We start from the raw sequence: 26,149 nt of genomic DNA on the forward strand, positions 1-26,149 counted from the left end.
TTTAGACGTGAACCATCCTGCTGGGAAGGAGAGCTTTGGAGTCTAGAATCGGTTCCCAGCAGAGACTGTCAGACAGCTGGGGAGGCAAGATCCTATGTGTAAGGTATCATGAACAATATAGTCAGGTGGAGGGGAGGTTCCGATCACGAGATCAGATACTTGGGGTGGTCATCTTAAAAACAACTTTAAAAATTAACAATGTATCGCTGTCGGTGGTAGCGCTTGCACTCTGAAGGCAGAGGCAGGTCAGGCTCCAAAGTTACACAGAGAAACCCTGTTTCGAAAACAAAATAAAAAAATTAGCAATGTAAAGAATAAAGCCAGCAGTAGTGATTCATACCTGTAATCTCAGAAGTCAGGAGACAGATAAAGGCAGAAGGTCATCCTTGCTTACTTAGAGAATTTATGGCCAGCCAGGCTAAGCAAAATCCACCAACCAAGCTATTGAACAGACACTAAATAATGGAAGATTCCTAGATGTGTGCTAGGGAAGGAGGACTCTAGTGTCACCAGCATTCTTTCCAATAGAATCCCCAGGGCTTCAAAGTGCCGATGGCTCCTGAGGGCTGAGAGGGGGTGGGTCAGTCCGGGATTAAGAAAGGGAGCCAGCGGGAGTGAGCCCCAGGAAGACCAGTGTGGGAGGCTAGATCTGGCCTCTCTAGCCCGACTTTCCTGTAGGGAACAGGAAGGGTTTTCCTTGTGGCCAGGCCAGAGAGAGTTTCGACCTTGATTTAGCAGTCGTTGGAAGCCGTTATCAGCTATGATCAGAGCAGTGAACATCCCTCACTAGATGGGGCTTTGCATGATGGTCAGCGTGGTAGGTTTGGGGGATTTAGGGGTCAGTCACAAAGCATGCTCACTCTTGAAAGGCTCTCAGACTGGGGTGGCACTCTCTAAGGTAGGGAGAGCAGAATGCAGCATGGTCACACATTTTGGTTTGGGGGATTTAGGGGTCAGTCACAAAGCATGCTCACTCTTGAAAGGCTCTCAGACTGGGATGGCACTCTCTATGGTAGGGAGAGCAGGATGCAGCATGGTCACACATTTCTGTCTTGGTTTTAGGAAGAGCTGGGTGAGTTGATTGTCTCGAATGCCTAGACTTGGATTTCAGGCCTGATTCTGAGGATGAGCTGTGTCCTTTATTGATGAGAACTGGCCAGACCCGCACGGAAATCCAGTGTTTTTCCCAGTGAAGTTGGTTACTGCCATTGAGCCTCTGAGCTGTAGAAGGTGGGAGGTTGGCACAGGACAGGGGAGGCACAGGTTTCGTGGAAGGGTTCAGCATCAGGTGACATTCCAGCAGGCTCTACCCAAAGCCTGCTTCCGGGTACAATTCCTGAGAGATCAGCCAGTCGTAGTGGGGAGTGAGTGTTTAACTCCCTCGGGTCCTGGCTCCCTGCTTCTTAAAGTGGCTGTCCTTGTATGAATCCCCTCAAAATAACTCAGCAGGCTCAGCTCACAGCAGGAAGCCTTATGAGCACTAAGGGAAAGGAGTCTTGTACTGTGCCTGGGGCACTACAGGCCCAGAAGCAAGGAGAGCTGAAATACAACCCCGCTTACCAGCAGCAGTGGGGCTCCCAGCCACCCCCACTCCTCCACACAAATTCCAGGCCCCAACTCAGCTCAGTGCAGGATAGCCTGACTGCTTTTGTCCCCACCCCTTCCTTTCTCTTTTCTTCTTTCTTGGGGGTGGGTGCTTAAGACCCAGTCTAGTGAAGCCCAGGCAGGAACCCATGATCTCCTCCTCCTCCTCCTCCTCCTCCTCCTCCTCCTCCTCCTCCTCCTCCTCCTCCTCCTCCTCCTCCTCTCTCTCTCTCTCTCTCTCTCTCTCTCTCTCTCTCTCTCTCTCTCTCTCTCTCTCTCTCGGATTACAGGATGTGCCATCATGCCTGACTCGGAGGGACTCTTTTTAATCCATCAGGGCTCCTGATCGATAAGTCCCTTCAGAGATTCCACATGTTGTGTGATCCAGGATACCTGCTCCTGGGATTAGCTGGAAGTTCCCTCTTGGGAACATGTGTGACCTGTAGCACATGGATTGTCTACCCAAAATGGGTCACCAGATTTCTACCCTGGATTCTTTTTGTTATTTTTGTTTGTGTTTTGAGACAGGGTTTCTCTGTGTAGCCCTGGCTGTCCTGGAACAAGCTCTATAGACCAGGCTGGCCTCTAACTCAGAGACCCACCTGTCTCTGCCTCCCCGGTGTTATCATTCAGGCAAACCTGGCTCTGCCCCTGGGGACCTGGCAGAGTCACTGGTCTCTGTAGGAAGGCACAAAGGGTCTCTTTAAGAGACAAACTCCACCTACTTTCTCTCTCTTTCTGCCATTCTTCTGAAAAGGCAAGAAGGCCTTTGTCTCTTTCTTTCTTTCCTTTTCTCCCTCCCTTCCTTTTCATGTAAGTTCTGCCTGGTGATGTGTTTGGCCCCTGCCATGGGATCCGTGGTCCCACCTTGAGCAGCATATCATAACACCGAGTGCTGGGATCAAAGGTGTGCTCCAACAGTGCTCTTAATTGATGAACCATTTCAAGTCGAATACGATACGTCTTTCTGATCCAAGCATGGTGGTGCTTTAATCCCAGCACTGGGGAGGCAGAGACAGTCTTGAGGCCAGCCTGGTCTACAAAGTGCTGTTAAACAGAGAAACTGGGTATTAAAACCAAAACCAACCAAACAAAAAGTCCTTTCTGGGGGAAATGAAAGGATAGGTCGGGACATCGAGGCAGGGAGAAGATGGCTGTCCAGTCCCCACACCCACACCCCTCCCCCTACCAGACAGGGTTTCTTTGTAGCTTTGGAGCCTATCCTGGGACTCACTCTGTAGACCAGGCTAGCCTTGAACTTACAGAGATCTGCTGAAGAAGGGAGGAGTCTTTAAAACTTCTGCTTAGACAGAGATGTGGGGTAGACAGGGCAGAGCTCGAAGAAGACAGAGAGACCAGCACAAGCCAGAGCTCAGCAGGAGACAGACAGGCAAGCCCTCTCAGGTGATGGTGAGATTCAAACAATGCTGCAGAAGCAAATTCCTTCAGGGTGTGCTTTCAGAGCAATTAGCTGCCTTCTTGTGGAAAGATCTATGGCTCCCAGGGCTGGACCTTCACACAGGGAGGAAGAGTCTGGCCTCAGACCCATCTTGTAAGTGCCAGGCTCGTGGGGAGGACATTCTAGACATGTTATATTTGGAGGGTGGGTTTATCACTCTCATTTTACAAAAGAGGAAAGTAAGGGGGTCAAGAGGGCCACACAGCTTGCAGGTGGCACTTCCAAGACTCTGAGATTGAGGGGCCCTCTGGTAGCTCAAAGACAGACAGAACAAATGCATAAAGATGTCACCAGCCTGCCTTCCAAGCAGGAGCAAGCACCTAGAGTGAAGGAAGGGTAGGACAGCGCTGTGCTCCTGCCAAGCCTGCAACTCCAGGAGTGCTCGAAGGAGCTGGTGGGCAGTTCCCGCAGTGGGCCATTCCTGATGGGATTATATTATTGTGAAGAGAGTCCACAGTGAGTTAAATCAGGGTGAGAGACATTAGGGAACACAGATGTCCCTGTGGCTGGAGTCAGAGAGCTGCTGCAGGTCTACACAACGTTCAAGCTCTTGTAGCCGGCAGCAGGGACTGACTCACTTGCAACTCTTTCTCCTAAGACCTAGGTAGTGTGCAGTAGGGATCTTGGAGAACAGAACCAGAGGTGGGAATCATCTGCCCAGAGGGACCTGCTTTGTCCTTTAAAGGCAGATCTTGTTCCAGAAGGGTGCCTGGGTGAACAGGGAAGAGCAAAGAGTTCTCAGACACTGGCCTCATTTCTACTGCCAACTACCTCACCGGGCTGGTGGAGGGCAGGGCTCAGTCACTGTGGGCCAGCCCCTTTTTAAATGACTCCCAGTGGGTGACTAGGCACCAGACACCCCTGCCTGGTGGTGGTGGGAAGAGTGGGGGGGGGCGGCTAACAGTGTGGTGGCTCTGTTTTAAGAAAGAATCTTGTGTAGTCCAGGGTGGTCTTGAGATGGCCTTGAGTTTCTGATCCTCCTGCCTCTATCCCAAGTGTTAGAATTGCAGGTGTGAGTCACCAATCCGGGGGGGGGGGTGTCACCGTTCTGGAGGCTGTGGGGAAGAGAGAAAGAAAAGTGAGAAGGTTTGCCACCGGTCTTAGACCATTTCCTTCCCTTGGCTCCCTGCGCCTCCTCTCCCCACTTAGCTGGCTTTTCACATCTGCCAATGAACTATCTCAGCACAGTTAGGCACCGGTCGCCTAGTTAAGGAAAAGCAGGCAGAGGCCAGGGCAGTCATTCTGCTCACTTAGGTTTAACCAGTATGTTTACCTTTCTAGCTAGCGTGGGCACCAACTGCCTGCGCCGTTCAAGCCTTGACACCTGAGCACTGGATCCTAACTCTGGGGTGGGAGGTGGATTTGGGAGTGGGAGAAGGTACCCCTGCAGCAGCCATCCACTGAAATAGTTCCGGCTGTGCCACATTCCCCAGACCGGATGGAATCGACAAGGCACAGGGAAGGATTCAGGGTTCTAGAAATCCTGGGCCGCACAGTCCCCACCGCCCCCCCCCTAAGCAAACATTCCTCCCAGAGTCAGAAAAGAGCAGAGCTGTGTGCGAGGGGAGGAACCGGCCTGAGGTTTATCGCTCCAGCAACTCCGGGTGATTCATTGAGTTGAGACTCCAGGTTGTCATAGATGGAGGCATGCAAACACACAGCCAGCCGGGGAGGCGCGGGTCACCAGCTCCCTGCCCTCCTCCACCTGGCTGGTTATCCCCTCGCCTGTGACCAGCTGCCTTCCCTCCCCCTCGAGGGCGCTCAGGGTTGAGCAAACACGCCCTGCCGCCTGCCCTGCCACCGGCTGGCTCCGACCGCGCTCCTGGCGTTCCCCCAGGCAACTAGGCACCACGAGAACCCGCACCCCGAGACCCGATGTCCTGCCCTCTCCCGCGTCCCCAGGGCTCCTGTCAGGCCCAACAACTTCTTTCTCTTGCGACTTGTCCCCTCCGGGGATATAGCGCAATCCAACCAGACCCACTCGGTGCCACAAGGACGTCGCGGCCCACTCCCGAGGGATCCCAAGTCCTCAGGGAAAGTGGCCGGGGGAAAAAAAATCTCTTGTTTACTGGGCCAGAAAGGCCTCAGCTGGGATTCGCTTCCCTATTTCTGCGGTTTCTTTTCAGCAGATTCCAGGGGCTGGAGAAGAGAGGGTGGCAACCGGTGGATCCACCGGTGCAGGGAGTGGGGGTGGGGCTCGGGGGAATCCGAATTCATGGAAAGGTCCCCTGACTTCGGGAGTGTCCGGACTCGGAGTCAGGAACGTGACCAAGAGCGCAAGGACCACAGGGATCGTGTTAAATACTGTACCTCGGGGAACAAAACTGAGAAGGCTAATTAGGACAGGTCACCACAGGGAACCGGGACGCGGGGAGGGGAGCCCGCGATGTGAGAAACTCGGGCGCGGGGTAGTCAGGCCGACTACGACGGCCAATAATCCGTAGGGGTTCTGGGCTCAGCCCACAGAGTTAGGGGCTTACGCCGTGACATTCCCTCGTGATCTTGGAGACTGGGCTTTCCCGGAAGGACCATGCACGAAAGAGGAGTACGCTCAGTGTGTGCCGTGTCCACGTGTGCAAGCTCTCGAGGGGAGGGGGCGCGGAAGGCGTGACAAAGACGGACTTTATGTCTGAGTGTGCGCCTCGCTCCAGAGGGAAGCAGCGAACTGTGCCAGGAAAGTATCTCGTGGAAAAGCCAGGACGAAAGTGACAAAGGCTGGGTGTCTGTCACGGAGAAACGCGCCAAGCTAGCCACCGCGCGTCTGTGGGTGCGTGCGATCGCTGGAAGATGCAACCAAGGAGTGTGCTGGGCTGCACCCCGAACCGCTTTCGGGAGAGAAAGGCGAGTCCAGAAAGTGAGTACGCGCAAGTGCGCGCGCGCCCGCGTGCGGGGGCGTGGCAGTAAACAGCAACAACCCACACTCCGGCTTGGCCAGAAACTCGGATCTCCCTTCCCAGCTCGAAAGTACTCAGCTGCCTAGCCTGGAGGTGAGTCCGAGGGGGCAGGGCCGGGTGAGCTTTGTTACTGGGGATGCGGATCGCTAGTACCTGGAGCGCTGCTGGCGCCAGAGGAGCGCCCGGAATGGAGGTGATGTCACGGTGATGCAGCCCGGCCCACCCTGGCCGAGAGAGGGGAGCGCTGCGCCCGGGGAGGCGGGCGGGAGAGCGAGCCACCGAGTGCACCCAGCTCAGTCTGGGGTCCCGGGGAGGAAGGCCCTGCACCTCTTCCCAGGCCTGATCACCCCCCACCAGAGCGGGCTCTGGCCCCGCGCCTTCCTTTGAGTCCCTCCTACGCTTGCCGGCGCTCTGCCTGGGGCCGAAGTTGGCTCTCAGCGCGGCGCCGGAGCGGGCTGGCGGCGAGTCCCAGGTAAGGGCTGTTGCTTCGGCGCTCCGCCCTCGCCCTCGGCAGGCCGGAAGACCTGAGTCCAGCTGGCTGGGAGAGGGCGAGGGCCGAGGCCCGGGGTGGGGACCCCAGGGGTGGGCGAACATGCACCCACTCCACAAGTGCGCAGAAAGTTTCCAAACCTGAGCACGCTGGGGACTTAATGGGTCAGGGAAGCAGGGTGCTGCGTCTCGAGGTAGACGGCTAGGGAAGGAGTCCACAATCGGAGTGTCCGAGAGGTGTCTCTCTCCCCACTCACTCAGTGGGAGGCCACGGTGGACTGTGACTGTAGTTGGCGTCCTTTTCCTCATTTCGTTGCGGTGCGTGGGGAAGGCAGGTTTCTGTGACCAGAGGGAATTGGAGGAACAGAGCCTGGCTCCTTGCTTTTTTGGTTCAGACTTCCAGGGGCGCCGCAGCGGAGACCTAGTAGTCTGGTTGGAATGGGGAGGCGAGGACTCCGGATCTCTCCGCGGGAAGTTTGGAATTTCAGAGGCCTGCGCCGCCCCTCCTAGTGGAGGGAGGCCTAGGTTCTGGATCCCATCCCTTGCTCGCCCCTGGTTTATCCAGAGCGCTTTCCGCTTCCACCTCACGCCCACACTTTTACACGTACAAAGTTCTAAGTCACTTACGACTTCATGATCTTGATCCTGAAGTACAGACACTAGAATATATGGAAGCGTAGCATTGTGCGCCTGCAGAACCCCCCTCCCCCCAACAGTGTCTGTTCTGTGGCCGGGAGGGAGTGCTGTTAGGGATGGGGGTGGGGCACATTCCAAAGTGGAGCAGACCCCTGATTGCTTAGAAGGCTTCTAAAACTCCGCAAGCTGGAGTACTTTGGTCCAGTTACCCAGTCTTGGTCATGAAAGGGGGACGGAGGACAGTAAACGGGTTGTGGGTCCTTCCATGCATTAGCGTCTTCCCCAGGTTCGTTCTTACCGGATTCGTTGACCAGCCCACTGGGTAGAGGGCTGAGACAATAGGACGAGTCCGGAGACGGTGAAAAAAGGAGGAAGTGGTGGATGAGAGGGTAGAGGAAGACTCGTGTCCACCCATCTTTCCAGGTCAGCTGCTGAGGGGACGCAGCCAGGGAAGAAGGATGCTCTGTGGTGTCCCTGGCTGGAGCATTGCTCCGTCGAATGGCACTGTAGGTGGTCATGGCCTTTGGCTTGTGCCCTCCACTGTAGCCTTGATCCTACCAGGCAGCCTTCTATCTCAACGGTGGGTGTGGGTGTGGGTGTGGGTGTGGGTGTGGGTGTGGGTGTGTACACGTGTGTGTATGTATGTGTGCTTGTGTGCGTGCTGATCTGATGATGGAGACCAAGGGGATGTTCCTCTGGAAGGTGAAGGTCTGCATGCCTTACTTGTGACTGCTTAAAACTAGTCAGGGCTGGCAGAGTCTCAGCCCGCCAGTCTTGCCAAGGCTTCTTGGCTCCACCTGAAGACAAAAAGAAGGAGAAAGGGGATTTGGGAACTTGATTGCTCTACCTCGGACCAGAGTTGGGACTGGGTAGCTGACTGACCCTGGGGAAAGGCTGATTTCTGAGGTGATTAAAACTATTTGTATGATGCCCAGGAGTGGTCCATGCTTTTAATCCCAGCATTCGGGAGGCAAAGGCAGGTGGATCACTATGTCTGGTCTACAAAGGGAGTTCCAGGACAGCCACAACTAAACAGAGAAACCCTGACCTGAAAAGTGAAGAAAAAGAAAAGAAAAGAAAATCGTATGACTGATTCCAGAGAATTGAAGTTAAAAGCCTTTTTTTTTTTTTTTGTACAGAAAACAATTGGGATTGGAGCCTTGGCTGTGGGCTGGCAGGCCTCTAGGGCAGGAGGGTCCTGGAAGAGATGGGGACTATGTCCTTTAGTGGATGGCACTCACATGGTTACTGTGTTCAGGTAGTCGAAGCCTCAGAAGTACACCGTCCTTCACAACAATCACAACAACCCCTGAAGACTCAAGCCAGTGGTTGTGGTTCTCAATCAGGGTCAAACGACCCTTTCATGGGGGTCACCTAAGATCAGAAAACAAACATTTACATTGTGATTCATAACAGTAGCAAAATTACAGTTGTGAAGTAGCAACGAAAATAATCTTATGGTTGGGGTCACCATGACGCAAGGAGCTGTGTTAAAGGGTCACAGCGGTAGGAAGGTCGAGAACCACTGACTTAGAGCCTGGTAGGGGAGGTGGGTCACATGATTTGAAAGTTCAGACCTTAAGAGGTTCAGTTTGAATGCAGGGTGTGTGTGTGTGTGTGTGTGTGTGTGTGTGGTGGGTACACGTAGAGCTATTGAAGATCCTCTAGGTGGAGCTGGCCTCTCCTGCCTACCCTTTAATCCTTTAAAAAGCAGTAGGTGGGGCCAGGCGTTGGTGGCGCATGCCTTTAATCCCAGCACTTGGGAGGCAGAGGCAGGCGGATCTCTGTGAGTTCGAGGCCAGCCTGTCTACAGAGTGAGTTCCAGGACAGCCTCCAAAGCCACAGAGAAACCCTGTCTCGAAAAACAAAAAAAACAAAAAAAAACAAAAAACAAAACAAAACAAAAAAAAAGCAGTAGGTGGCTATCAGAACCTGCTCAGTTGCTAAGAGCGCTGGCTGCTCTTGCAGAGGGCCTGGGGTTCAGTTCACAGCACCCACATTGTGGTTGAGAACCATCTGTAACTTCAGTTCCGGGGGATCTGATCCCCTTTACTGACCTCTGTGGCCACCAGGCACACATGTATACCAGTAGACATGCAGAAAAACGTTCATACACGTAAAAAAATCAAAATAAATCTGGCTGAATGTGTACTCCCGGACCGAAGGACTGGACTGTGCCCTAATGTGCTTCCTTCTCTTCAACTGTCTTTTTGCTGTTTTGGGGTCTCACTGTGTGGTTCTGGCCATCCTGGAACGCACTTCATAGATCAGGAGGCTCTTGAACACAGAACAGAGATCCACTGCCTCTGCCTCCCAATTGCTGGGATTGCTGGCTCTCTTATTCTGTTCCCCCCCTGCCCCCCACCACCACCCAGGGCCTCTGTCCTACGCAGGGGAGAGAGTGCAGCCCAGCTGTCCCGATGTCCCCGCCTGACTATGTTTCCATGTCCTCTCTTGCCCTTCTCTCTGTTTTCTGGGGAAGCAGAAAAGTGAGACCTTTTAGGGTGGGAATGGTACATTTCAGGGCAGTCCAGTTTTTCCACGCTGGAGGTTTAGTGAGAGAGGTGAGATTTGAAGGGTCCGGTCAAGGCGGAAGCTGGTCCTCCTGTAGCAAAGGCAAGAGGAAATAAATAGTACAGGATTGTAACCATTCCCTAATTCTGGCCCCAGTGTCTGTGAGGTGCAGGGGACTAGTAGAGCAGAGGCACTTGTGTCTTCCCGGTCTTCCTCTTCTTCCCTGGGGAAGGAAGCCAGAACCTTGTACGGGGACATGCCCATGCTGACCTACATCCCCCTCCCCCCCCACCGCTTTGGGATGACCTGGCTGTTATCAGATGTAAACCTGTAATGTGGCCTGCTGAACCCTTTCCTCCTAGATCTCCCTTGTCCTTAGATTTGTGTGTGTGTGGGGGGAGAGGGGACTGTGGTGGGGGAGGGGTTGCAGTGGGGAGGGGCTGCGGTGGTAGGGTTGTGGCCGGGGTGTGTGACAAGAATCTCTCTGTTCTGGCCATTATGGTGCTACCTGTGGCCTTGCTCCTTAAACTAGACGAACAAGACTCCAATAAGTTGATTGGTTTGTGCTTTTGTGCTGGGCACAGTTTCTGAGAGTGCGACTCTGGCGATGTCCCCATCATGTTCAGCACGGCTTGCAGCAACCGCTTATTGCCTTGAACCAGCCCCTCATTGCCTCAACTCCATGTCCGCTGCCAGTCCAGCCTCCCGTGCTCACCCCTTACTTGAACTTAGTTTTCTTTCTCTTGCTGTGAATTTGGAGACTGGACTCGGGATACTGGCAGCTGTCATCTTTTTTCTTTTCTTTTCTTTTTCTTTCTTTTTTTTTTTTTTCCGAGACAGGGTTTGGCTTTGGAGGCTGTTCTGGAACTCGCTCTGTAGACCAGGCTGGCCTCGAACTCACAGAGATCTGCCTGCTTCTGCCTCCCGAGTGCTGGGATTAAAGGCGTGCGCCACCACCGCCCGGCCCTGTCATCTTTTTTCAATGCCTGTGTCACTCAAGGCTTTGCCTCCTTTTAATCTGTGTCTTATGGCAATGTCTGACGTAGCACAATTTATTTTTATTAATTTACTGCTACTAGCATTCTTTTAAAAAACATAACTAGCTGTGTATTATGGGTGTTTTTCATGCATGTATATCTGTGCACCGTGTGTGTGTGTGTGCCTGGTACCGAGGGAGACCAGAAGAGGGTGTCAGATCCCCAGGAACTGGAGTTACAGTCAGTTGTGAGCTGCCATGTGGATGCCAGGAATCAAACTTGCGTCCTTTGGAAGAACAGTCAGTGTTCTTAACCACTGAAACATCTCTCCAGACCCCTACCATTAGCATTCTTGGTGCATTTTTGCCAAGTACTGAGTAAAAAGCTTTGTGTGGTGTGTTTTCTGATTGTCCATGCGTGTGCATGTGTGTGTACACGTGGAGGTTAAGGTTGACGTCAGGAGTCTTCCTCAGTTGCTCTTCACCTAATATTATTATTATTACATTTATTTGTTCACTTTTTATGGTTTTTTTGTTGTTAGTTTTTTTTTTCTTCGAGACAGGGTTTCTCTGTGTAGCCCTGGTTGTCCTGGAACTTGCTTTGTAGATAGTCTGACCCTGAACTCACAGAGATCCACCTGGCTCTGCCTCCTGAGAGCTGGGATCGAAGGTGAGCGCCACCACTACCTGGCTACTTTTAGTTTCTCTGTGTGTGAGCGCTCACACGGAGGCCAGAGGACAACTTAGTACTGGAGTCAGTTCCAGGTCCTGAGGCTGGGCAGCAAGTGTCTTTACCACTGAACCATCTTGCTGAGCCATTATTTTAACTTTGCGTATCTTTAACCAGGCATGGTAGTCATGCGTGCCTTTAATCCCAGCACTCGAGAGCCAGAGGAAGGGTGGATCTCTGTGAGTTTGAGGACAGCCTGGTCTACAGAGTGAGTTCCAGGACAGCCAGGGCTACACAGTGTGATCTGGCCTCTAAACTACAAATATACATGTGTGTCTTTTATTATTCTTGGACAATGTCATACATGCAAACACAGGGACTCTGTTTCCCCAGCAGCCCCCAGCTCCTGCCTCCCGCTCCCTGCAGGCACGTCTAGCACATTCCTGGCCCCACTTCGAGTTGTGTTCTTTGTTTGTTAATAATCCACTCAGCCTGTTGGAATATTGATGTTGCTGACTTGACCTTGTGCGGGCAATAATGGCTGCAGTGAGTTCATGGGCACATTGCTGTCGCATGTCCAAGAGACAGCACTTCACAGTGCTCCCCCCATCCTCGGGCTCTACACGTTCTTCCCGCTCTCCAGTGTCCCTGAGTGGGGGCCGCCTTATTTGTTGATACAAGGTCTCTCACCTGAACCTGGAGCTCACCAATTCAGCTAGACTGGCTGGCCAACAAGCCCTAGCCACCCTCCTGTCTCCACCCCCTCCCCCACAGCTGAGATTACAAGTGCGCGCCTATGCCATGCTCTGTCCCCCCTCCCCTTTTTTGGAGGTGTTGGGGAATCAAACAGAAGACGTTTTGCACGCTAGACAGCATGAGCCACATCCCCCATTCCCCATGAGTGCTTCAGACTAGGTCTTCTCCCCTGTCCCCGTTCTTCCTGCTCCCTTACTCTGTCTACCTGGAGCACCTCATACAGGGAATGCTGTCCCATGCTGTGTAGTGTATTCATCTGCCTCATGTTTTGCATACCTGCCATATCTCTATTAGACCTTAGCTAGCATTAGGCCAGCGACTGTGCTTGTCCATCTTTGTATTTTCCAGAACTCTAGAAGCAATCAGGCCTCGTCTCCCTAGGCAGGTAGTAAATACTGGTGGACTCAGAGCCATTCCCTGTTTTATATCCCTACCCCTCTCCCGGTGTTGGGGGTTGAACCCAGGGCCCTCACGTAGACAGGCAAACTCTGTGCCCCGCCAAGCAGTGTCCCTGGTCCTGATTGCTTGCTCTAGGACTAGGACCTGGTCCAGGAAAGTGGGGTGAGAAGCCCTCCAAAGGACACATGCTTCTTGGCTGTAATCAGTGTTCCAGTCTCTAGCTGTACCCCAAATTCTAGGAAAGTGGGGTGAGAAGCCCTCCAAAGGACACATGCTTCTTGGCTGTAATCAGTATTCCAGTCTCTAGCTGTACCCCAAATTCTAGCTATTGCCTTTGCTGAAACACTGGACATTTAGGATCCTGTGATATTGTTACCAGTGAATTATCTCTTGGGTGGCTGGGAATAACTCCCCACCCATTAACTCCCATGGTTCTTGTTGTAAATACCAGTGACTCTACTGATTTACCAATATATAGAGTCTCGGTGAAGGGGAGGTAAAGTTTGGCATTAGAAATGGAAGACAACTAGCTTTTACAATGGTACTTATTAGTTTTAGGAGTTGAAGCATGCATGTTAGTTTTAGGAAATAGATAGTGGCTGAGGAAAAGCCAGGAAGGAACTGAGATGGCTTAAGCTACATGAATTTTTGTTTGAATTATTCATTTAGCACATTTATTTATTTATTTTGTTATTGTTGTTTTAGTTTTTTGAAGCAGGGTTTCTCTGTGGCTTTGGAGGTTGTCCTGGAACTCGCTCTGTAGACCAGGCTGGTCTCGAACTCACAGAGATCCTCCTGCCTTTGCCTCCCGAGTGCTGGGATTAAAGACGTGCCTCACCATTGCCTGGCATTATTTATTTGCTTTTATGTGTGTGCCTGTGCCAGTTTATGTGCACCATGTGCATGTAAGAGCTGTGGAGGCCAGAAGGGGGCATTGGGCCCCAGGAACTGGAGTTACAGGTGGTTGTAAGCTGCTATATGGAAACCCAACCCAGGTCTTTTGTAAGAGAAGAAAGTGCTCTAAACCACTGAGCCTTCTTCCTTCCCCCATCTTTTCCTCTCTCTCTCTCTCTCTCTCTCTCTCTCTCTCTCTCTCTCTCTCTCTCTCTCTCTCTCTCTCTCTCTCTCTCTCCCCCTCTCCCTCTCTCCCTCTCTTGGCTTTTAGTTTTGTAACAGGGTTTCTTGTGACTCAGGCTGATGTCTGGCTCACTGTATAGCTAAGGATCTGGTCTTCTGCCTCCACCTCCCCAGTGCTGGGATTAAAGGCGTGTGCCACCAACACCCGGCTAATTAATACTTTCTTTCAGAGCCTTTAAACCATCTATGTTAGACCTTTTTCTATGGCTAAATCAACTTACAGATGAGAGTTTATTGGGGGCTTGCTTTGTTCAGAGAGTTGGAGCCTAAGATGGTGGTGGAGATCACCGCCACAGGCAGGCAGGCTCAGTGCTGGAGCAGCAGCTGAGAGCTCAGGGCCTATCTGCAAGTAGGAGGCACCACCTAGAGCTTGACTTGGAATGGCCTGGGCTTTTGAAAACCTAAATCCCATCCCCCAATGACACACCTCCTTCAACCAGGCCAGGCTTCCTAATCCTTCCGTTTTGTCGTTGGGAACAAACATTCAAATATAGGTGCCTAAGGGAGCCGTTCTCATTCAGACCACTACAATTTCCAAGTCAATTTAAAGCTTTGAATGGAAAAACTCACAAAGTAAGTCTCTTTTGCGGGGGCAGGGAGCAGTGCCAGGGATGGAACCTAGAACTTTTTACGCAGTCAGGGAATTGATCCACCACTGAGCCGCACCCCAGTCCCCAGATTTGATCTTGAATTTTTCTTAGCCCATGACCCCCTTCGCTTCACACAGGGAAACTGTCTGGGCAGCCAGCTTCTGTGGCACAAATCTGCAACGTTTGGTATAGCTACAGTGAGCATGTGGGTGATGTTACCGCTCTTGTGTTAATAAATAGGCCATTTCCCCCTATTTCACAGCAATTCTTAAACTCTTCCTCTAAAGATTAGTGCCTTTGGGGTCTTGTTGTCTTTGCCTGGTTCTTGGTGTGTGTGTGTGTGTGTGTGTGTGTGTGTGTGTGTGTGTGTGTGTGTGTTTGCGTGTGTTAGTTTATGGTTAGTTTTTTTGAGGCAGGTTCTCTCTAGCGCTGGCCTGGAGCTCACTGTGTCGACCAGGTTGACCTCAACAGGGATCCCCGTGCCTCTTTCTCTGGAGTGCTGGGGATAAAGGTGTGCACCACCATGCCCGGCTCTTTTTTCTTCTTTTTAAGAGATTTATTTTATTTTTATTTTGTGTGTGTTAATGTGTTGCCTGCATGTGTGTCTGTGCACCATCTGGAATTGGATGTGAGCACCATGTAGGTGTTGGGGATCCTACCTGGGTTCTCTAGAAGAGCAGCCAGTGCTATTAACCTCTGAGCCATCTCTGCAGCCTGAATCTGTTTGTTTTCCTTGTCTTTAGTACTGAATTAGACAATGAACTCTAGAGTCTGAAAAGGAAAGTTGGCACTAAAAGTGAAAAACAAAACAAAACAAAAAAACCCAGAACAACCAGAAGCCAGTTTTGGTATCCTATGCATATAACCCTTGCGCTAGGAGTCTGAGTCAAAAGTTAACCTGGGTTATGTAGTGAGTTCCAGCCAGCCTGGGCTACATAGCAAGACCCTGTGTCATGAGAAAACAAACAGTAAGTAAGTAAGAAAAGGTACGTAAACAAGCTAAGGGAAGCAAGCCAGGGAGCAGCATTCCCCCTTGGTCTCTGCTTCATTTCCTGTCTCCAGGTTCCTGCCGTGGCTTCCCCTGATGATGGACTGTGTGACCTGTAAGCCAAATAAACCCTTTCCTCCTCAAGTTGCTTTTGGTCATCTGTGTTTATTGAAGCGGCAGAAAGCAAACTAGAACAGTTGAGAAACTAATTGTTTCCCCTAGCTGTAGGTTATTCCTGCTATAGGTGCTTGCTAAGTGCTGTGGGTAGAGGAATGCGTGGCTGAGTGGCTGTGTTAGCCGGGGTTCTCTAGAGGACAGAACCTATAGAACGAGTATATAACATATGGCTTACAGGCTTTGGTCTAGCTAGTCCAACAATGGCTGTCTACCAATGCGTGGTCCAAGAATACAGCAGTTGTTCAGTCTCCAGGCTGGGTGTCTCAGCCGGTCGTAAGTATATTCCAGAATCCCGAAGAAGTGTGCTATAATGCCAGTGAGGAAATGAACCTGCCAGTGAGAGTGAGGGCAGGCAGGCAAAGAGAGAACTTGCCTCGTCCATGTCCTTTATGTAGGCTGTCAGCAGGAAGCGTGACCCAGATTACAGGTGTGTCTTCCCACTTCAAATGATTTAATTAAGGAAAAAATATCCCTCACAGGGATGCCCAGTCATTGGGGTTTTAGTTCATTCCAGATGTAGTCAAGTTGACAACAGGAATGGTCATCATTGTGACTCTGGACTTGGGCATTTCTGGGACTTAGTTGAGGGGCACAGTGTCTTACCCGGAAGTCCCAAGACAGAAAGGACAGCGCTGAGTGGTGCTGTGTTCAAAGAATATTTAAACCCAGGTTTTGATGGGTTAAGGAGGGCACTGAAAGTTCACTGGTGGTTCCCACCCCAAGGCTTAATATATATATACATATGTCTTGTCTGTGCAGGGCTTGAGGAGACCAGGCTCAGATCCTCTGGGACTGGAGTTGTAGACCGTTTGTTGTGAGTCGTCATGTAGCTGCTGGGATTCAAACTTGGGTCATCTGGAAAAGCATCCAGTGTTCTTAACCGCTGAGCCATCTCTCCAGCAGTTAAGACATTTCTTCCTTTCCATGGTTAGGAATGGGTATGACAGCCGGGTGTGGTGGCTTACACCTTTAATCCCAGCACTTGGGAGACAGGAGGATCTCTGTGAGTTCAAGGCCAGCCTGCTCTACAAAGCAAGTTCCAGGACAGCCAGGGCTACACAGAGAAACCTTGTCTCAAACCAAAATGAAAACCCATTAAAAAAAAGAAAAAGAAAAAAAGAAAAAGCAACAGGGATGACAGATGAGCCTCATCTATCCACTCAGGTTGATAAACCTGCGTGAATTCTGGGTAGGAAGGACTCTGAAGAGCTGGAGGGGTGGCTCAGTGGTTAAGGACATTTGCTACTTTTCTAAAAGACTGGTGCTCAGTTCTCAGCACCCACTCGGTGGCTCACAAACGTCTCTAACTCCAGTTCTATGGACTCCAGCACAGTCTTCCAGCCTCCACCAGGCACAGTCACACATGCAAACAAATCATCCATACACATAAAATATCAATTGCTTAAGTTAAAAGTACATAAAATAAGGACTCTGAAGCTGAGAGGGTCATGTCTCCTGATCAACTCAGAAAGCAATATCGCTCTCACTGATACCTGACCTCAGAGAATTGATTTTGCCTATTCTTCCTGTCTCTAGGGACCCAGCTGAAGCCTGGCCTGGGAGCCAGGATGGCCACCCACAGAGCCTTGCTGGTGTGCCTAGGATTGCCTGTGTTCTTCCCCGGGGCCTGGGCCCAGAACCATGTTCCACCCGGCTGCGGCCCAGATCTGGATCCGCTGTACTACAACCTCTGTGACCGCTCTGGGGCTTGGGGCATCGTCTTGGAGGCAGTGGCCGGGGCTGGCATCATCACCACGTTCGTGCTCACCATCATCCTTGTGGCCAGCCTTCCGTTTGTGCAGGACACTAAGAAGCGGAGCCTCCTGGGCACCCAGGTGTTCTTCCTGCTGGGCACCCTGGGCCTCTTCTGCCTGGTGTTTGCCTGCGTGGTGAAGCCAGATTTCTCCACCTGCGCCTCTCGGCGCTTCCTCTTCGGAGTCCTGTTTGCCATCTGCTTCTCCTGCCTGGTAGCCCATGTCTTTGCTGTTAACTTCCTAGCCCGGAAGAACCACGGGCCCCGAGGCTGGGTGATCTTCACCGTGGCCCTGCTTCTTACCCTTGTGGAGGTCATCATCAACACCGAGTGGCTGATCATCACTCTGGTACGGGGAGGTGGCCAGGTTGGCCCTCTGGGCAATGGCAGTGCCGACGGGACCGTGACCCCACCCTGTGCCATCGCCAACATGGACTTCGTCATGGCACTCATCTATGTGATGCTGCTGCTGCTGGGAGCCTTCCTGGGAGCCTGGCCCACCCTGTGCGGCCGCTTTAAGCGCTGGCGGAAGCACGGGGTCTTTGTGCTGCTCACCACAGCCACCTCTATTGCCATCTGGGTGGTGTGGATTGTCATGTACACTTATGGCAATAAGCAGCGCCACAGCCCCGCCTGGGATGACCCCACGCTGGCCATTGCCCTCGCCGCCAATGCCTGGACTTTTGTCCTCTTCTATGTCATCCCCGAGGTCTCCCAGGTGACCAAACCTAGCCCAGAACAGAGCTACCAGGGGGACATGTACCCTACCCGAGGCGTGGGCTATGAGACCATCCTGAAAGAGCAGACGGGCCAGAGTATGTTTGTGGAGAACAAGGCATTTTCTATGGATGAGCCGGCCTCAGGTGCGGTGAGGACTTTGTATACACCCTTGTGGGGGGTGTATCTGTGTGTGTCAGGATGTGCTTGTGTGAGACTAGACAGGGTCTCACGTACCCTAGGCTGGTCTCGAACTCACTATGTAGCTGAAGCTGGGTCTTTACCAGATCCTTCCTTCTCCCAATTGCTGGCATTATAGGTATGTGTTTGTGTCACCATTTCCAGGTTTTGTTTGTTACAATTTACATTTATCTATTTAGTCGGTCATTTCTTTCCTGCCATGTGGCTTCTGGAGATCAGACTCTGTTAGGCCTAGTGACAAGTGCCCTTATCTGGCTGAGACATCCTCCTTTTTTGTTGTTTTTCAAGACAGGGTTTCTCTGTGTAGCCCCTGGCTGTCCTGAAACTGGCTTTGTAGACCAGGCTGGCCTGGAACTCACAGAGATCCGCCTGCTTCTGCCTCCCAAGTGCTGGGATTAAAGGTGTGCGCCACCCCTGCCTGGCTGAGCCTTCCTTTATGCCATGACTTTCACTGCAGGTCAAGGAGCCCGTTCTCTTGAAAAATGGGAAGTTCTTGTGAATATCTGTCTGCTTTGAAGACCCTGAGTTCAGGGACAGAGCATGTAATGTAGCTCAGTGGTATGTTGCTCGTGTAGCAGACCTGAGGCCCCTGGTTTAGTCTCTGGTACCACAAGTAAGCATTCATGATGGCCCATCGTGACCTTAACAGCACATTTGTTAACTGTAAGAAATGTTAGCATTTATTTGGATACCTGCTGTTTACTGGACTCTGTGCTAAGACACAAGGGCTTGTGACTCATGAGCTGCATGACCAGAACTCTGCCAGACGCCAAATTTGTAAGATATGTCAGGGCTTTAGACGCAGCCTGGTCGTCACACACTGGCTCTGGGATCTCTGATGGAAGTTCAGTTAGAGACAATGCACATTCTAGAATCAGAAATCCTGGGGGTCCCTTGTGCGCACTGTGTGGCCCTCATACTTCTTGCCTTGTGGAAATCGGTGACCCTTGCTCTTGTGGACACACAGTCTGTGATCTTACTCCCTGGAGATGACTGCTGTCCCCATACTGGGGTGACTTCTGGCACACAGAGTGGGCCACTGAATGAGCAGGGAGGGGGCCATTAAGGAAGCCAGAAAGACAGAAGGCCTGGGCAGGGGCTGGGAGGAAGGGCAAACGCTCTCCCCACCCCCGCTCCTATCTTAGCACTGCTTTGTCAGGCCCGAGCGTTCTTAGTCTTTTTCTTCTCGTGGAGATACTCCTGGGATTTCATTTTTTTCCAAAATGGAAAAATCAATAGCACGAGGTCAGCACTTAGGAATCCTGCGTAGGTTATGGTCCCTCAGCCCAGCAGAGGACAGCTGAATCCTGCATCCCTGGCCCCCTCAGGAAGGCAGCTCTCCTCAGATACCCCCAGAGGTGCCCAGCAGAGTGGATCAGATGGGAAACCACATCAGAAGGTGCAGGGAACTACAGATCTTTCTGGGTACCTGCTAGGGGGACCAGGATGGACTGAGCACCAAGTCTCCCTAGCCAGGCTCTGCATGGCTACCCAAAGGCACCAGCAGCTACCCATGCCCCCTGGAGAACATGAACATATAAAAAACTGTGGGGTCTCAGCCGTGTTTCCCTGTGGGCCTGGCAGCGGGTCCATAGTAGTGGAGGCGGGAGTTGGAGGTTGGCCATTTTGGAAAACTGCCGAAGGCCCATGTGCCCCTCATGGCCTCTGGCCCTGAGGGCGGATAAGATGTGAGGTTTGCTGACAAATGTGTTTTTCTGGGCTATGGAGGAGGACTGGTGTGTGTGTGTGTGTGTGTGTGTGTGTGTGTGTGTGTGGTGGGGGGGGTTGTCCCACAATGTAGGGGCCAGCAGCACCCTTTTGTACATCTAAACAAAAGAGCACCAGGCATGGGAGGGGCACCAAGTCCACAACCTCACTCTCAGGTTGTATTTCACCAGAACCCCAGGGCCCCCATTTCCCTATGTCCAGGACAGTTGCTTGGGCTGTGGGTCGAAGGAGGAGATGAGTCCAGAAATCTTCAAATTTGACCTTGTTTTTCCCTGCAGCGAAGAGACCCGTGTCACCTTACAGTGGCTACAATGGGCAATTGCTGACCAGCGTGTACCAGCCCACCGAGATGGCCCTGATGCACAAAGGCCCGGTGAGTCGGTCCCTCGGGTTCCCGGGTCTTGGTTGAGAGCCACAGAGCTCAGCCTCCTTTGCTGGTAGAGAGGCTGTGCAGGCAGTGAACTCATGGCTGGAAAGAGGCATTGGGGTACGGCAAACTCCGGGGGCATCAACCCTGCCAGCCCAGGGTGCTAGCACACTGCAGTGGGACCTGCCCTGCATCATTGGGCGCCACCCTCAGCCTGGTGGCACGTACCTGTAATCCTAGCACGTGGGATGCAGAGACAGGAGGCTCAAGGTTGTCAGGGGCATCTTTGGCTACAACTTGCACCACCAGCCTGGGATATATGAGACCCTATTTCCACGCTTGGCTAGCAAGTCTTGACCTTATACTCCCCTGGGCTCTGGGAGCCGGTACTCCATTAGCTGGGGGGGGGGGAGCGGTGGGAACAGGAAGGAGGTGGATTAGATTCCCACTCCATATATGTCCCCCTCCTTGCTGCCAGCGGTTGCCAGAGAGGTCAGCGACCTGCCTTGGCAGGATTCTGGGAACAGGAAGCCAGGAGGTCAGCAGGGTGCTATTCCCATCCCTTCCCCACCCCCCACCCCGAAGCTGGGAGCAGGGGATAACTGCTGTGTCTGAGACACCCAACCCCAGCTCTTTTCCTCTCCCGAGTGTGAAGCTGCAGCCTGGAGCAGAGCTGAGCAGTTTCCATTCACACCATGATGATCAGAGGCTGCCTCTCCACCCCCAGCCTCTGAACCTTGTCCGCAGGAGCCGCCTCAGCCCTCTCCCCAAGTTTGGAGGGTGAGCTGAGCTGGACTGTTCTTTCTGCTTAGTTCTCACACCGTGGTCCTCAGACCACCCAGGCGAGCGGCAGTTGAGAACTTGCTTAAGATGCAGACTGGGCCCAAGGTGGGGCAGTTTATTGTGACTTCTGTGATGGTAACCTGTTAGCATCGCCTGGTAGCTTGGGTTCAACCTAAAGGGGAGTAGTAACTCCCCAAGGCAGATCTACAGGGACCGTCAGGACTTTCCCATCCCTGCAGTTAAACATTTGCCAGCCTATCTGGGTGGGGCCCAGCTAGGGGTGGAGCTCAACTGGGGTAGGGCTTGACACACAGTCCTGTGAATTTTGGTGCCTTCCCATGTTGAAGCTCCCAGACCCAAGTGTCCTAGATGACAGGGAGTGGTTGGATGTTTCCGGAAGTGGGGACCCCCCAGGTGGGAAGGTCATCTGTATCTGCTGGCTTGGGGTCCTGGGAGCCTGGAGCTTTAGTGGTAGCATCTGTCTAACATGGTGATGAGACAGGTGCCGCCACCCAAGGGGTTCATGTACCTTCCAGGTAGAACATTTGGGGCCAGATGACTTTAACAGGACCTATCAGAAGGGTACTGAGTGCTGTAGTGACATTCTGGGGGCTTACAGGACCTATCAGAAGGGTACTGAGTGCTGTAGTGACATTCTGGGGGCTTACAGGACCTATCAGAAGGGTACTGAGTGCTGTAGTGACATTCTGGGGGCTTGGGTACGGCACTCGTGAGTGGTACCAGTCACCCAGTAGCAGTTTAACGGCAGCTGGCCTGAGGTTTCCCCGAGGAACTAGGGGCAGGAACTCAGAGACACTGGGTCTCTTCTAGGAAGCCCCAGGACCCTCTTCTGTGCTCAGAGAGCCTGTCCTCTATCCAGAAGTAGAGTCATCCATCTTATCCTGCCAGCCGGGCCCTGGCGGAATGGGGGTGGAGGTAGGGGTGGGGGTCAAGAGGTGGGGAGCTGGCAGGCACAGCCTACAGGAAGCTGAGTGTTTGTGCGTTTGTCCTGGCGGAACCTGGCTCCCGATCCCCTGACTGTGAGACCGCCTGTTCTTCCTTCCAGTCCGAAGGCGCGTACGACGTCATCCTCCCACGGGCCACCGCCAACAGCCAGGTGATGGGCAGTGCCAATTCAACCCTGCGAGCTGAAGACATGTACATGATCCAGAGCCACCAGGTGGCCACACCACCAAAGGACGGCAAGCTCTCTCAGGTCTTTAGAAATCCCTATGTGTGGGACTGAGGCAGCAGCTGTGGCCAGGAGGAAGTGGGCGGATTTGGAGAGGGCGCTCAGGAGCACTAGGGACACCGTGCTCTGGGGCTCCCTTCTCCCTCACTGGCTCAGGGTGGCTTATGCCTCCGTCAGGTCGGCTGATCTGCCCGTGTTTGGGTGGGGGTCCTGGGGCCCCCTCCCTCTCAGTATTTGTGGAGTCCAGGCACCTGCCCTGATTCATGCCAGGGCCGCCTCTGGTGATCTGCTCCATTCAAATAGTGTTCTGCTTGGGGTGGCGGCTGATCCTATGCCTACAGTCTCCAGTGACACCTGTGCTTCCAGAGAGAGCTCAGAGAGGATGCCTTGGGCTGGATCCTGCTCCTCTGTGAGGGGCAGGGGCGCCTAATAAACACATTATTGCTTTATTAACTCTTGCTCTGGGCTTGTGGTCTCTGACTGGGCTCTCCCCTCCTGACTCCTTCCTTTCTCCATGGATCAGCGAACCCCACTCTCCTCCTCACACCCAGCTCTTGGGGCTGATGCTTCTTGTGTCTCCCTGGTAAGGGGCTGGCACCTCCTCCAGGGTGGGGCCCTCTGGTGTGTCTGCCATCAATTGCCAGCATCTGGGCTCTTGTCTGGACCCATATCTGGGAGTGTCCAACCTGGGCAGTTTTCCTGAAGGTCTCATCTTCCCCTCCTGGCTACATTCAGAGACAGAACAGGGGAGACGGACCCACCAGTGGGCAGTTCTGGGGGTGCAGTGGGGGACCCACCAGTAGGCATTTCTGGGATACAGAGGGGGTCAGCTCATCTGGGCCTCTCCCATAGGAAGTTAACATACTTTAGAGGGTGAGGTGGATGACCATTCTGCTCCAGGCTCTGAGATCATGCTTCGAAACATGAGTGGGGTGGCTCGGAGTGGGCCTGAGCTGTTTATAATGTGAGTTCACAAAGACAGGCAGGCCTGGTTGGTCCAGGGGTCACAGCATCCATGTGCTTAGAATTTGGGGATCACTAAATATTTTCACCAACAGTGGCAGGTGGGGTAGGATGGGGTGTGGGACAGGACTGGACCAATCTTTCCCTTCATTTCCAGAGCCAAAATATCAGAATGCTCTCACTTCAGGGTTATACGGGGTCTTAGGGGTAGTTGTCCCAATCCCTTTTATAAACGGAGTGACTCAGTCAGGCCACAGAGCCTCTAGGTGGCTGGACCAAGACTGGACAGACTGACTGCCCCAGGTTTCGTCCTTGGCTCTCCCTGGAATAAACCAGTGTTCTGGGCTCTGAGCTGCCTCTGTCCCTTCTGGATGGGACAGTGTTCTGACCCTTGGAGGTCATCTCCAGGTCCTTCAACAGGACTTGAGAACCTGTTCATCTCAGGCTTGGGAATGTTCATTCTCAACTAGCCAGAAGCTATTTAGCTATTTTCTGACACCAGTTGTGGGGGGGGGCAGGTTTTTTTGTTTTTTATTCAGTTGTTGCTTTGTTTTTGTTTTTTCGAGACAGGGTTTCTCTGTGTGGCTTTGGAGCCTGTCCTGGAACTCTCTCTGTAGACCAGGCTGACCTTAAACTCACAGAGATCCACCTGCCTCTGCCTCCCGAGTGCTGGGGTTAAAGGCGTGTGCCACCAACGCCCGGTTTTAAAAAAAAAAAAGGTTTTTGTCGAAAGGGAGAGAAAGGTTGTTGGAAGGAAACTCCAGACTTCTCCCAAACGTCTATGTTTAGATTGCATCACTCCCTACAGACCGAGCCTCTTTTTAAAAAGTACAACCCAGTGCTTTGGGCCATGAGCAGTAGGGTCCGTCCCTTTTGACTCTTGTTCTTTCTGGTTACTTTAGGATCAGTCCCCGAAAAACAAAACGAGATGGTAGATGCCCTCTTCCCTGGACCACACCTCATCCGGACACCCTCACTGCTCTGCATCCCGCTGAGCAGGGCCCAGCAGTTTTCCCACCTTTGTCCTTGGAGCTGGGAGGGACCAGAGGCCACCAATATGAAGCTTTGGACTGAGTAGGGACCTTGGGATAGGCCTGAAGCATGTGACTGGTGCTCATAGGGTCACCTACCTTCTTACCCGCCCATCCCAACCTCCTGGTCCCCAAGTGACTGCAGCTACAGGGAGCTAACTGTTGACTCCTGTCTCCTGCCTGCCTTAACACCCCCGCCCCTCCGTCACAGAGTCTGTGTCCCCATGTGACCCTCCAGGTGGTTGCTGTCCCACTGTGAACATCAGGTATGCGACGCCACTGCTCTGACACTGGGCCTTCTTGGCTATGCTGGTAACCCATTGGTGTGTCACACAATTCGTGTCATATGCGTGTCTGTGAGTCTCTAGAGACAAGCCACACAGAAGTTATCCCTTGCTCTACTCTGGGCCTCCTGCCATCTTCTAGACTGTGCAAAGTTACCAGCTAGGAGCAGAGCCCAGGCTGGGCAGGCTGTTTCTCATGACCCGAGGGTCCCAGGTCCCAGCACCTTTGCTCCTGGACTGAGTGTACCCTACCTTCACCAGGGCAGGACCATTCACTCTGCCTGTCCTGCCCTCCCCGCTGCCCATCCCCATTGGGAATGGGAATCACAACACTCTCGTCCCACCTGGGGAAGCTTTCCCCCCCAGCTCTGCCTCACAGGGAACTCCACATGAGAGTCTAAGAGGTGGTGGGCCACCACGGTGCTTAGAACTTTGTACCGTGTATGTACCTCAGTTAATCCCCCCGGCCACATCTCCCCGGTCTGCTTCTGTGCCAGCTCCCAGGATGGCTCGCAGAGGCAGAATTACCCGGATATCTAGGTTCTGCAGGTACCTGCTGGGGCTACTTAGACATTTGTGGTTGGGGTCTGGGAGCTCCCTTAGGAGACAGTGGGTGGGATTCCGGACTGCATTCTCAGGGTGACTTGAACCTTTCCTGTGCCAGGCTGCTGGGGAGTGGGGCCCAGGACTGGAGATTGCTTATGGGAGAATGTCTAAGTTTCTACCTCAGCTTGGGCAGATGTCCTTGGGACACCTGGACAAGCCCTGTCACTTTCATCACTAGAGGAGGCTCTAGTGTCCTTGGCCTTACTTAGGACATGCACCTGAGGAACCCGAAGAGGGCCATTTTCAGGCTTGCGAGCTGCTGACACCGATAACTGAGATGATCATAGTACCAGACCCTGGAACAAAGATCTCCACATCATCATCCTTTATTCTACCCTTGGGTACCAGACAGAGCCTCCTCCAGGCCCTCCCCGAGTATGCCCTGGAGCTTGGCCCTTAGCCCAGCACTATTTAGTGCCGAGGTAGATAGAGATGGAGATGATTGTGGCTTCCCAGGAAGGTGCACCATGCTGAGTTCATGGCTCCCATGATGTCCCTAGCAGCCTGTGCCTTTTATCATTGGGTGAAAGGTCCCCACAGAGTGGGACTATACCTCCAAATGTGACTCTTCCTGCCTTGACTTCTCTGTTGAATGAGGGTGCTGAATCTACAAGTGATATTAATACCCCCCACTCATACAAAAGAAGGGGGTCTCCATGCACCTCACACTGTTCTTGACCTGGAGCTCTGGAATCTGTCACAGAAAGCAAGGGCCTAGTTTGTTCCCTTATGCGATTCTTTCACGACTCCGAAAGCACCAGATGCCTAAGTGTGCAGCCTGTGGTGGATGTGGCTGTGTTTATAGCCCCCGGCCAGGCTTCAGCTGCAGCTGAGGAGTGATGGGTTCCTGGAAGACGTGAGCCTGCCTGGATGCAGAAGTATCCATGGTACTTACCCTGTATCTTCCAGCTTCCGTTCCAGTGGAGAAGTACATTTTAAGGAGAGTGGGGGGTGGGGGAATGGCTCCACACTCAAGTCTTGAATGGGCCTGTTCAAGTTCATCATTCACAGGCCAGTCTCTTGGTAGATGTCACAGCAACACTGTTAAGTAAATGTAAGTGGAGGTTCAACTTTGTAACTACTTATAATTAAATGACTGCCCTTTCTTTGTGAGGGGTTAACGCCTCTGTGTTCCTGTGTGTTTCTAAGGCATTCTGGGGTGTCTGTAAGCTGACCTGCCTACCTCTCACCCCACCCCCACCCCACCCCCACCCCCATCTCTACTAGACCAGTAATGGCTGTTTGACTCCAGGTA

The 26,149-nt window shown here is 52.7% G+C and overlaps 1 protein-coding gene across 4 annotated transcripts; it reads left to right on the plus strand.

Moving 5' to 3' along the window:
* The first annotated feature begins 5,294 nt into the window (after window positions 1-5,294).
* On the plus strand, window positions 5,295-26,019 carry Gprc5c (G protein-coupled receptor class C group 5 member C). 4 transcript variants are annotated; one of them, XM_005069957.4, is made up of 5 exons: window positions 5,295-6,030; window positions 16,806-17,885; window positions 19,947-20,041; window positions 21,885-22,034; window positions 23,876-26,019. In XM_005069957.4, exons 2-5 carry the CDS (start codon window positions 16,838-16,840, stop codon window positions 23,906-23,908), a joined length of 1,326 nt encoding a protein of 441 aa, XP_005070014.2. In that variant the 5' UTR covers window positions 5,295-6,030; window positions 16,806-16,837; the 3' UTR covers window positions 23,909-26,019. The 4 variants fall into 4 exon arrangements, with proteins under 4 accessions (XP_005070014.2, XP_040605959.1, XP_012968943.1 ...); XM_013113489.3 differs by lacking the exon at window positions 5,295-6,030 and adding an exon at window positions 6,036-6,130; XM_005069955.4 differs by lacking the exon at window positions 5,295-6,030 and adding an exon at window positions 6,173-6,409.
* The last annotated feature ends 130 nt before the right edge of the window (window positions 26,020-26,149 follow it).

This window comes from Mesocricetus auratus, unplaced genomic scaffold, assembly GCF_017639785.1.
Source record: "Mesocricetus auratus isolate SY011 unplaced genomic scaffold, BCM_Maur_2.0 Super-Scaffold_100007, whole genome shotgun sequence".
Taxonomy (NCBI): Eukaryota; Metazoa; Chordata; class Mammalia; order Rodentia; family Cricetidae; genus Mesocricetus; species Mesocricetus auratus.